Source organism: Ascidia mentula, chromosome 7 (assembly GCF_947561715.1).
Source record: "Ascidia mentula chromosome 7, kaAscMent1.1, whole genome shotgun sequence".
Lineage (NCBI taxonomy): Eukaryota > Metazoa > Chordata > Ascidiacea > Phlebobranchia > Ascidiidae > Ascidia > Ascidia mentula.
Genome location: NC_138572.1, coordinates 6,303,365 through 6,316,291, shown reverse-complemented (window position 1 = coordinate 6,316,291; position 12,927 = coordinate 6,303,365). Strand labels below are relative to the sequence as shown.

The window sequence follows — 12,927 nt, the reverse complement described above, 5'->3', positions numbered from 1 at the left end:
TGTGACGTCAGATCAGATTTTACGAAAGAACGAAGTTTCACGGAAACTAAATCAATCTTATAACTGATTAATCTGATTTTGTAAACCTGATCAAAAGTATTTGCATAAACAATGTTTAAAAAGCAGTAGTGTTATTGACAGTCAGCACGGTAGATAGAGTGTATCAGTTCACACGAAAATAAGGTGGTTTGTTTTTGTTAACTTTTTAGATTCTGGTCCAATGTTAGAAAAAAAATTATTTGAATTTTAGCATGTATTGCCATCATTAAACTGTATGGTAGTTGTAGCTTTCACATTCTGTGTCTAAATTATCAATGTTTTCAGGAAAATTCATGTCTATTTTGTAAAGAGTGTGTAACCAACAAAATGATGTCGAGATTAAGCTTAGCAATATGTTTGAGTTTGATTTTGGTGTTCCTAAATACATTGCAACCAGCTTTATCAGATGGTATTCAAAGTTTTACCAAGGAAAAACTGTCCAGAAAAAAACGTAGTGCAGAATCAGAGACATCGTATGAACATACAAGAGAGAAACGAGATGCTGAATGTTCAACCAAGCCTAATCTTGAAAAAATTGTATCTACAAAGGTGAGACTGTATCCATTACAGATTTTTTGAGCACATTATGAAACCAGCCCTTGACAATAAGTGCAAAAACCTTACCTGCATTTATATTGTTGCTTTTCCTGTGTTTTGTAATTTTTGTTTTCTTTTTTGAATGCAGCATGTTTTTCTACAAGATGAAAATCCTGCAATATCGCTGACATGGTCTGGTAAAAATGGTGTCATACTTGCACTAACAACCATGAATTTTGGAATTTCATTCCACAAATCTCGACTGTACAGAAGCATTAATCGTGGAAAGTAAGGCAAATGTGAAATAACATTTTACAATCAGTTAAATTATTGTTAAAATCATGCTGACAAATGGGTCTAAACATAATGTATCAGTGTGACTGCAAAGAAAAATGACCTTGGTTTTACTTTGGTTAAATAAAACCACCAGTAATATTGTTTGAATTATTTCTGTATTTGTAGAACCTTTACTGACATTTCATCACAAATATCGAATGCCAACATTCGAAAATCAAATGGTGTTCACCTCAGTCCAATGGACAGCAGCAAGGTAAATAAAAAACGTATTGATTGCCAGTGTGTCTTGCTAAAAAGCTTTTTTCACCATTCCATTTATGTTGTTTTTTGACAATACCTTATTTCTGCAGATAATTCTTGTTGAATATATCGGCCCATTTAGTCCAAAGACCCAAACTGCCATATATGTATCAACGGATTCTGGTGGAACATTTGAGAAAGCGATCTGTCCATTCCTGTTGGATCCAACATCTCTCACTTTTAACCCAACAAATGATTACAGGCATGGATATCTTTGTGCAACTTAGAAATAAGCAAAAAAATTTTAAGCAAAATAAGGTTTAACATTAATCCAATTCCGATTGAACATGACATAGTTGCTTCTTGTGAATTACAGCTTGCTTGCCAAATCAGCCAACAATAGATTATACATGTCCACGGATTTTGGAAGACAGTGGAAGTTAATTAAAATCAATGTCCACTCTGGGAAATGGGATCCGATTGTGAAAAACCTCTTTTACTACACGTACGACCCATCAGGAAAAATGTCTAGTAAGTAACAGGATTTTTGTTTTATGTAGGATGCAGCAGCCATCTCACAGACTATTTTCAGTGAATTACAATGTGAACTGTACTGTTGTTATATATATATATACATTGTCAGCATGTGTCTCTAGTATATATTTTTAATGCAACGCTGACTTAACGGCCAACTTCTGTTGCAGCAACAAGCACAACTAACGAGCTTTACAAGCAGAAGACCACAGATGCAGCTGGACACCTGATAGCTCAATATGTCCATAGTTTTGCGGTGCAGAATGATTTCCTTTTCCTTTCTGTTCAGTTTCCAGGGGTAAATGCAGATTTTTATGTGAAAGATGGTGTTATATTCTGTTGTATTGACACACAAATGTTTGGACACAACAAATCAAATTGTTCACAATGGGTATTTTTCACTTGTGAATTAACTGTTGGATAATTTTTGTAATTAGATTACTTGCTTAGCTTTTGTTTCTACAATAAACAACAAATAGATTTTTTTTTTCGATTCAGAATAACGGCAGTAGAGTTATGCACATTTCAAAAAACCAAGGAAATACATGGGATGCAGCTCAGTTGCCATTAATCAACGCAGACCAGTTTTATTCTATCCTGGATATGTCTGAAGGAATGGTTTTTGTGCATGTTGACTTGCCAGGAGGTTTGTTTTGTTTTTCAAATTGCAACTATAATAAGTGAACCTTTTGTCAGTCAAAAACTGCTGGAATATAAATAGCCCATCAGGGTTGGCATTGATATACTGAAATGATTCATAACCATGTGATATTGTGGTTTGAAAAATGCGTGGTACAATATTACTGATCTGTGGTTGTGTTCGGCAGTAATTATGAACAGTGCTCTTTGTAAACTATGTGACGTGGGTAAAACGTCATTCTATTAACACTAATCTAACGTTGTGGTCTCAACATTCAGAAATGGTGTAACTTTGATTTGTCTGTAACATGGGGATAATTGTTTTAAATTTATGTAGTATCTTCGGTTGATTGCAATTACACATTGTTTTGACACCATAGCTGTTCTATTCGTTTGGTTTTATGAACTTTAATGTATTTCAGACACAGGACATGGAAGCATTTACACATCAGAAAAACGTGGCATTATTTTTTCAAAGTCCCTCAACAGACACCTGTATCCCAACACTCAAGGCATTACAGATTTTTACAAGGTATAATTAACTTCATTCTGTGGAATATCTTTTCAACAATATGCACTACTACACATTTTCAAAGCATTATGTTTGTTTATGTGAGTTTCAATCAATAGTTACCATTACAAAGATTATCTTTAAAATGTCAGGTTACACTGCATACCACAATAACTGATCTGTTTCCTATGCATTGATTTGAATGGGAACAGGAAGCATTTAAACCTGCCCAGGAACATCCACTGTATTGTATTAAGTCAAAACACACATGGCATGTATTCTGTACCAGTGTTGGATTTTTAAATATATAAATATCTTACAAGTTGTAGGTACGGTGTTTTTTAACCACCAAAAATATTATCAGACAAGCCTCAACAGTCAATTTATGTAACTGTAATTTGTGTTTGGTGCATAATTACATGTATATTTGCATTGTGGCAATTCTAGAAATTTACCACTGATTGAACAAGTCAATTAAAAACTTTACGAAATTCTAATCCCATTGCTACATTTCTATAGGTGAAGTCACTACCAGGTGTGTACATAACGTCCCAGTTAACTAAAGACAACACCGTGCATTCCAAGATTACTTTCGACAAAGGCGGCGTTTGGGAATCTGTTTCACCACCAGACAACAGCAAATGTGCAGCAACAGAAACAGAGGTATTATTTGCGCTGAATTCAAAGTAACCCATATCATTATTTGAAGCAGATATTATACTGATACATATGTTTCAGCCATTTCATGTTAAATTTACTTTTTTTGCACAAATAATTAAGCAGAGTTTTAGTCATGTAGTGTGGCTGAAGTCCTTTTCAATTTGCTAACAACAAAAAGATTTAAACCAAACCTTTCAGTAACTACATCATTTCTTGCTCCTCTCGGATTAATTATTGCTCCTCACATTTCAACCAGGGTATTATGTTGGTCTAGTTTTTATAACATGACTTTTGTTGTTGTTTCAAGTGCCAACTCCAGATTCACAATTACTTCAGTGCATCGAAGCATGTCACCCTGCCAGCTTTGCCTTTGTCAAGCTCCAGTGCGGTTGGCATCATAATGGCTCATGGAAACTTGGGTAAGCCATTATTTACATAAAAACTGAATGGCACCAAAACTTCAACTGCAGGATGTGCTTTCGATATCAGGCATTGTGTTGTAAGAGTGCTTTGAAAAAGCCTAACTTTCTGTTGACACATAACACAATAAGCACCAGTGGTTGAACTGATGTTCATGGGACAGACAACAGAATTTTTGCTACAGCAGCCTTCATGACACTTTTACACCTGTTTCTGCAGAGCAAAACTTTGCAATTAATTTTCAATAATATTATACTTGATTGTGCTGTAAAAACTAGCAAACATAACTCAATGGTCATTTGTATAGTGCTTCATTTACATACTAGTGTTTGAAAACAAATGTTGAGTCTAGTAATAATTAAACCTCTTTGTACTTCCTTATTAATTATTTCACACTTTTAGCTGTTTGTTCTTAGGTGATGGTTTAAATTTCAATCCTCCAAGTGTTTACATCACCAATGATGGTGGCTACTCCTGGAAGCAGCCAGCTCAACTTAAAGGTCCCCACTATTACGGCATAGGAGACTCTGGAGGAATTTTATTCGCTATTCCGGCAACATCAGGGCTGATTAACAAAATCATGTAAGGGAGATATTATCCCTTAATCTTTGTTTGGTACTGTATTGGTGTCATTGGTACTGTATTGGTGTCATAGCTGGGCATCAGCACCTTTTTTGCCCTTTCATACATTAATTTTGTACATATCATGGGACACATGTGTAATTTGGTACAACACATCAGGATCATATTCTGTAACTTGACCCACGACATCCAGTTCTGTTCAATCATGTAGGACAATGTCATGCCTGTATTACAGGCATATTTTCCAAATGCCCGATTTTTTTTGAAACATTTAAACTCAAGCTGTCCCCACACCAGTTACATGGAAATGTCAGGAAAGTATTTTTATTTACACACATTTTACCCTCAGGTTTTCATTTGATGAGGGAGATTGCTGGCATTCTGTTAATTTCACTGATACTCCTATTCGAGTCACTGGAATTTCTGCTGAACCTGGAGAGAAATCTACTGACATTAGCATTTGGGGTTGGGATCAAAAGGGAGATGGATCCTGGATGGCCATCACTGTCGACCTTGGCCCGGCAATGGGGGGCACATGTAAGTGAAACTATAAAACATGGCACTAAGAAAAATGTATAGATGATAAGATGAACTACATTAGTACAAGCTAAATTCTCTTGATTGGCACTCTTTTGTAAAAGACTAACTTTTGTAATGTAAAAAGTACACTAGCTTTTGCAATTTTCCCTCGCTTTGTCAGGTGTTAATGAACACCATGTAATACAAAAAAACAAGAAAAAGAAAAAGGGCACTGATACAGCATGTTTAATAATTTAAATTATTTGATAACCACCTAAAAATGTTTTGCTGTGTAATGGTACAAAAGAATGTAGACAGCAAGCAGAAAATACTTCGCAAATGTGAAACAGATTTTGTGAAGTGAAAATGTTATTTTTTGTTAAACAATTTCTTCAGGCAGCAACTCTGACTATCAAAAATGGACAGCCCACGAATTGAATTCCATTCAAGACGATGGCTGCCTACTTGGTCAAAAAGTATCTTACGTCCGAAGAAAGCCTGGCACTCTTTGTGTAAACAAGGATTTTGCTCCTACTCCCGTTGCAAGCACATGTTTATGCCAATATACTGACTACATATGGTACGTCAATAGAAAGATTATATGTCTGACATTGAAAGTAGCACAGCCGCATGCTACAAATAACAGTATTAAAAATATACCAACACAATGCAGATATTATCATGTGTACTTTTCTACACTAAAACAAGCTCTCTCACTGCCATGGGATGCAGTAAAAGCCCAAAGAACTGCCTGTCCCAGCCAAATCCTGTCAGAAACACAGAAACAGTATATGGTTGTGTGCATTTGTTTATTGTGTTTGTGTTATTACAGTGATTATGGCTACGTGCGAAATGAAAAGATGAAGTGTGTAAAGGACCCTGCAGCTGCCACATCACAGATGGATATTTGCATCGGAAACGATGAAGAAACCATTCAAACCAAGGTTTAATTTGTTATTGCTTGAAAATCTTAAATGTACATTTCTGTATCAATCAATTTGTATTAGGGGTAGTCTGTAAAAAATTGCCAGTAACAAACCAAGGATAATTTGTTAATATTAGAATATCTCGTTACTGCTGTGGATCTGTTTTGTATCAGGGTAGTGGTCCTTATAAAATTGCTCATATTAATTTTTTCAGATGAATGTTTTATTGTTAAATTATTTTATTTGCAGGGTTATCGCAAAATAGCTGGAGATAAATGTGAGGGAGGTTTTCTTCCTTCGCGAACCGTTGAAGACCTCAAGAAAAGTTGTGCAAGGGTTGGTTTGATCCGTTTTTGTAATTCTCGTACATTGCAAGTAGCCTTGGTTGTATTTGATGATGCAAACTAGTAGTACAACTGTTTTTTTACACTCAAAAGTTAAATTTTCCTTTTTTTGTCAATTGTGATTGAAGGCATGTATTTCATACATACAGGCATGGAGCCAATAATATGAATTCTGTGTGTTCAACTGGTAGGTCCAAACTGTGGCCATCTGTATGCAGCTCACAGAAGCATCATTTTAGTTTAGTAAAAAGGCTAATGAACGATTTACTTTTCGAACCAGGTCCAAATTGTTGACGAAGAATTTGGAGTCGACACCGATAAATTTACAGACTTTTCTAAACCCCACACAAGCCCACACATTGGTCTCATCATCTTCCTGGTAGTCATTGTGCTTGCTTTGATGGCAGCATTAGGATTTCTTCTCTACCGCAAACGAAGAAGGTAAGAACGGAAGTATGTTGAATATCACTTGTAAGGTGATGTAAAAAGTTGTTTTTTGCTACTCTTTCATTCAATTTACAACAAAAAACTGACCCATGATGCAGATAATAGCATATCCGCCTTATTCAACTATTGATCAATGCCTAAAAAGATGCATATTCATATTCGACACACAACAACATATGCTGGCATTACTTCTAACAGATTTTTAAATTAACTCTAATCAACGGTGTTACAGCATGCTGAAAGTACGCTACACCCCCTTATCACAAGATGATGGTGCAGACAGAGCGAACGGATCCGCAGTTTCCGCTCTAATCGGAACATCCACTATTGTCGAGGATGATGATGACGCTGTTATTATCGACCCTGAATCAATTGGAAATGGAAAACCTAGAAACGGAGCCACTCTATCTTACCATGACGATTCTGACGAGGTTTGTTAACTGAAAATTAAGGCTGCTTTTTTACCATCAAGGATGAAATTATGATGGATAATCTAGAGAATATGTTTTCAACCTTATTCTCCAATTTACTCCATGGCAGTATTTTAAGACTAAATTAACACCCTATGTTTTAACATACTAATTTTGCAAAATTGTTGTAAAAGCAAAGAGAGGTTTTGAAATACATACCCGAACGAAATTGTATCAAACTTCAAACACCGTAGAAATAATATAAAAATAACTTCCTGCCAAGTCAAATTTATCCCCCGGTTGGTAACCGTTGATCTGGAGCTTTTTGTATGGATAATTTTGTGTGTTAAGGCAAAGCCTAAGTCAACATTTTTTACGACCAGGACCTGCTTGTCACGTGACCTAGCGCCGCCCATCCGGAACGATGACGTCAACCATGTAGTAGCAGTGCCTGACTTCTTTCATCATACGACATTACAATGCTCGTGTGCGCAGCTATGCATTGTACATCGCTAAAACTTTACGTTCCTATTATGCGAAATTGCCCCCGACAAACCCACCCTGTTTTATGTACATGCGTCGTTTTCTTATGTAAATATGGCATTTTCGGTGAAGAGAGCAAACCACTGTTTTAATGCAGACTGAAAAACATAAGTACGATAATATATACGGATATTTTTACGGTCGATTTGGTTAAAAAAAATTCTTTCTCATGATCCTGCACTTCACCACGTCAGTTTTAAACAGTTTATTGTAGTAAAACAGATGTAATTCCACTCCGATAGTTACTCATTGTGATAATGTTCATTTGGCAGTTCTGTTTGAATGGTCACAATTGAAAATTAAAAGAACGCTTTTATTGCATGAAAATGCAGAAGTTACAACGTGACGATGACCATAACTGTGTATTTATTACCGGAGAACAAACTCTTGTAGCCACAAAACCAAAAACCGTTTGCGCCGCTACGCAAGATTGTCCGTTTATGCATCGAGCAAATAGAGACTCTACAGCGCTACCATGCGGCGATCAATTATATTTCGGTGCGCTACACGTGGGTGTTGGTTACTGTTAGCTTGTTTATCAAAAACCAGAAATATTATTTCCCATATTGTTTATTGGCGAAACCCCATCAAGATTAGAACAATAAGTGTACCGTGCCTTCAATTTTCATTGTTTCGTTGGTACTTCGCTATGCCTTAGTTATCAACGTAAAAGCGCACAAGTTTGTTCCAATTTCATGTTGCGTGGCCTGAGTTATACATATATATGTTATTCCTTTCGTTTGCAGATAAATAAACTCGAGATTACTGTGTTGTTTTGTCATTAGGAAAAACAGTATTGAAATCAGATGAGGTAAAGAGTTGCTTCAAACGAAAAAGACACACAACACCAGATAGCTAAGAGTGCGAAACAAACGAAGCCCGAAAGCTCATACATTTGTGTCGTAACACTAGCGATGCCATAAGTCGCAAATAACTCCTGGGCGATCAACAAACAGTGTAACGTGGAGGCGCAACCAGAATAATCGTTGCAAGTTTTGGAGTCGGAAAAACTCGTTATACGACTTTTATGGATCGGACTTGTTTTTCAAGTGATATCGGACAAGACAAGTGTAACGGTGACACATGCGATCTACACGAATAACGACCTCGTAACCGTCACGCTATTGCACAAACGCAGTGGAAATAGAGAACGTTTGCGCAATTAAACCTAATAATGTTGCGATAATAAAGAAATCACAACCTAACGAGGTCGCAGTGAATAACATATCTTGTTTATCACCAACATTGAGAAAAAATACAAACCTATACAATGTGTCCCTAATAATTTATTTAATGGTTGTTTTTCAATAAAAGTGATTCATTCAGCATCCTGTTTACCATCTGAAAGGTTCGCCCATGCTTATGTCACACCACACCTTTGTTTTTGTACTATATTATCCCAAGCGTTATATAAAATCATGTGACAAAATCGACCAATCATCTATCAGTCAAGAGAGAATAAACAACCTTAAACTCACTACGGCACACTGCCAATTTCTCGCATGGTCTCACAAGATTTCAAATTGCATTTTTTGCCTTTTTGTAATGCCTGTATCAATCAGTTAATCAATCTGTACAATATTGATCATAATCACCGCAATATTTTCTTTTTGTTTTATTCGGCGTGAATACTACCCTCTTGCATATTATTACCACAACGTTTCAAAAGCCTTCAGGCGGCGTAATATTCCCTGCCTGACCATAACTCAGGCATGACGTCACGATAACCACAGATATCATGACGTCATACCTTTTGCAGCATTACAAAAGTACCGTGCAATCGCACCCGATGCAGTGTCTTGCGCAACATGACCCAGTAACTCCTTCGTGAACCATAAAACATCCAGTTCGTCAGATAGCTACGATGCGCCATTGTTTTTAGTAACCTGTAACCTTGTCCTTGTATAATATAAGCGGTACATAACTTTACGTGTCATAAACTACCAATCAACTGCCAGTAACTACATCCTTCTTGGAATCACCCTATTATCGAATCAGCCTACAATTCTATTCTAGGAATCAATATCTAAGAATAAAAATTCTGGCGTCAATATTCTAATTTGGAATACACGTTTACTTGCAAGTTATAATTGCAACTTTACAATTCAACCGAAGGATTTGTGATGTTGTGTTTTGCAGATCCGATGGAAATTATTGAATACAATATTTATCCAGAAAACTCTCTGAGATCTGTGTACTTTACCAAGAGAAGCAAAATACTTAAGGCACTGCTAAACCTTTCTAAAATACTAGGACACGTAAAACACTTAACATTTAAAAACAATATTCTTACTAATATTTGTCTCTTTTTTTGCTAGCATGCCATTAATGCAACATAAAGTATATTATCAGTTCTTTCAAGGAAAAAATAAAATGCATGCAATCAGAAGCTTATTATAATGAGTGGAAAATACTTCCGTTCAAGCAAATTATTAAGTTCTAACTAATTAATGTTTCAAACGTTACCATAAAAGGTGGAGATTCGGCAGAACAAAACGTCATGTATATTTTTACGTGAGGAGAAGCGCCGTTAAAATAAAACGTCACATAACGTGGGAAGCGGCAATCGTCTACTAGTGCATTTAAAACTGTACCAAACGTATTGCCAACAGCAACGAACAAACAAAAAAGCTCAAAACAACTCAATTCTCCATACAAACCACAGCCTCCAGAACAACACGAGGCCCTGCAAATCGCGACAGTCTCACCTTTTTTCCGCCTTTCAAACCAATTACATGCAATTAAATCAGACACAAACAGATACAGCGAATACGCACACACCGGACACCGTTACGTCAGTGCCTCCCGACATTTGTTGACCTCCCGTCCATCTCTGTAGTTTAACGAGCTCGTCAAAGTTTGCTAAGCGACGAGGCGGGCTCTCTGAAGCAAACTTACACTGGCCTGGATTGACCTCGGAGAAAGGCGTAGCGCTGAAGCGTAATGATCAAACACTATGGACGTCAGGGCACAATATCTCGTTGCCACGGTGCAAATATTGGAGCAACTTGTCAACAAACAATGTATCTAGTGTACGTGGTGACCGAGATCGTTTCTCACTGCATGGGAGTGTATATAAGACGAGACGGTACAGGGCTTGGGCATATCACATTCGTAAGCGAACCAGCAACAAGATTTACAAAGAAAACAAGAGTACAACATGGAAAAGATTACCTACGCAATCGTCATGATTTTTGGTGAGAAAAATTTACTTTTTAGTGCTTGTTTTATTAAGTACTTTCCCATAAAAGCAATTTTTATAGAAACTTTTAAAATACTCCTAGTTTTAAGCAAAATTATTGTAAAGTTTCTGCATATAAAAAGAGTTTATTACATGCTTTCAGCTGTGGCAGTGTGCATCGATGCTCACGGGAGACTTCTTTTACCTCCGAGTCGTTCAAGCATGTGGAGATACAAAGATACTGACCCAATGCTGAAACCCTTTGCCAGCATCATACAAAGCAACTACAACGACAACGAGCTATTTTGCGGCGGAAGACAGGTAAACGTACAACACCTGGCGCCTTCAATTATTCGCAATGCAAAAAAATAAATATGTAAATTAAAACTATATCAATCAAAAATAAATCTTAAGTCGTTCTTAATCTAAATTCCGCTTCTATCAGTTTTTGGTTTAACTAAAAAATTTTTTTTTAGACGCAAATTGATAACGGAGGAAAGTGTGGGGTTTGTGGGGATGCGTACGACGCCCTGGTTAAAGACAACGAGGCTGGTGGAAAATACGCCCTTGGCATTATAACTAGGTAAGTCAAATCACATAAAGCTTAGTTAGTAAAATCCATTCTAACAAATTTCAAATTACTTAAAATGGTCTGGGGGTCAATACAGCAGTAACAAAAAAAGCGTTCCTTCGTTTTAAGAAACTACCAACGTGGCCAAAGCATCGAGGTGACGGTGGAATTAACAGCCGAGCATAAAGGTTACTTCGAATTCCGCCTATGTCCTTGGAACAACGTGGACGTGCCAGTCACCCATGAATGCCTCGACAGGTAAACCCACCTACAGGATAGCCAATAAATGTGGTGAAATAAGAAGGATTTTTATCTTCAAATAATTTGGCGATGGGGTTTAAGTTTTCAGTATTTCCAAGGTTTTGCTGTAAGAAACGCACTTTAATCAAATGAATGGATATAAAACATACCACACAAAGTTAAAAATTACTACAATTTATGTAAGACGCTGAGAAACACTTCGCCTTGATAGAACATACCATAAAACAATACTTATTGCATCAGACATCTGTTGGATATCGAGAAAGGCGGCCCAAGGTGGTATCTACCAGAAGATCACGATCAAGCACAAGCAACCCACGTTCTTTCCGTCAAACTTCCGGAAGACGTAACTTGCCAACAGTGCGTCCTCCAGTGGCGATACCACACAGGTGAAGTTATATTCCGTGTTTGTTTTAAAAGCAAAAAAAACAGACATTAAAAGCTTTCAAAAAAACAACCACTTTCTCGTATAAAAGTAATAGAAACTAAACTGCGGATCAGTGAACCAAGCCACCCTGACATGAAAAGTTAATTGTGCACACAGACTAAATTCACATAAATTATTTTTGAACTTTTAACAAAGCACGCACAATTTAACAAATTTTGTGTCAGGCAATTCGTGGGGAGTGGATGAGGAAGGAGAAGGTCTAGGATACGGAGACCAGGAGGAATTTTATGGATGTTCCGATATTGCCATCCTGAATGACGGATCTGATCCACCAACAACCACAACCAAATCTCCAACCCCAACCAGTACCGAAGTCGTTGCGACTTCAACAAGCAACGGCGCACCACAATCTTCGACAACAACCAACGCACCAGCGACTGGAATCAGTTTGTCCACAACAACTGTTGCGCCACCCCCAACTACCACCACATCGAGACCGCATATATCGGAACCAGTATCAGGTAACATTACAGTTATTTTTGCTCAAACAAAAATTAGATACAAGTTGACAACATTTTTGCTCGTATAACGAAGCAGTCGTGCTGCTTTGTATTTTTATCACCCGTTACACCACAAACAAGTACTTCTTAGACACAAGCAATTGAGTAATTTGACTTTTTTGCTTAACAGAAATTGATTGTGCAACCACACAACGAAACCTTCCCGTCTTCCGGGACTGCAGCTCTTTCTACATATGCGCGCACAGCGACCAGGCTCCGTTCACTTTTATGTGTGCTGAGGGCACTGTATGTGACATGTACGATGGAAGGTGCAAACATCCATATCAGGTTCCCTATCCTTGTGGAACTAGGCCATAA

General features: G+C 37.2%; 2 protein-coding genes across 2 annotated transcripts; both read left to right on the top strand.

The window, feature by feature from the left end:
- Positions 1-328: 328 nt before the first annotated feature.
- On the top strand, positions 329-8,418 carry LOC145908108 (sortilin-like). Its single transcript, XM_082995293.1, has 18 exons — positions 329-588; positions 725-864; positions 1,039-1,126; positions 1,224-1,375; positions 1,490-1,644; positions 1,818-1,945; positions 2,146-2,293; positions 2,709-2,818; positions 3,317-3,460; positions 3,765-3,876; positions 4,294-4,459; positions 4,809-4,996; positions 5,375-5,558; positions 5,811-5,922; positions 6,154-6,240; positions 6,529-6,689; positions 6,928-7,126; positions 7,489-8,418. The coding sequence occupies exons 1-18, from the start codon at positions 367-369 to the stop codon at positions 7,504-7,506; spliced, it is 2,514 nt and encodes an 837-aa protein (XP_082851419.1). The 5' UTR covers positions 329-366; the 3' UTR covers positions 7,507-8,418.
- A 2,633-nt stretch (positions 8,419-11,051) lies between these two features.
- Positions 11,052-12,927, top strand: LOC145909402 (uncharacterized). The gene is made up of 6 exons (XM_082996793.1): positions 11,052-11,150; positions 11,306-11,412; positions 11,530-11,658; positions 11,905-12,050; positions 12,274-12,570; positions 12,740-12,927. The coding sequence occupies exons 1-6, from the start codon at positions 11,052-11,054 to the stop codon at positions 12,925-12,927; spliced, it is 966 nt and encodes a 321-aa protein (XP_082852919.1).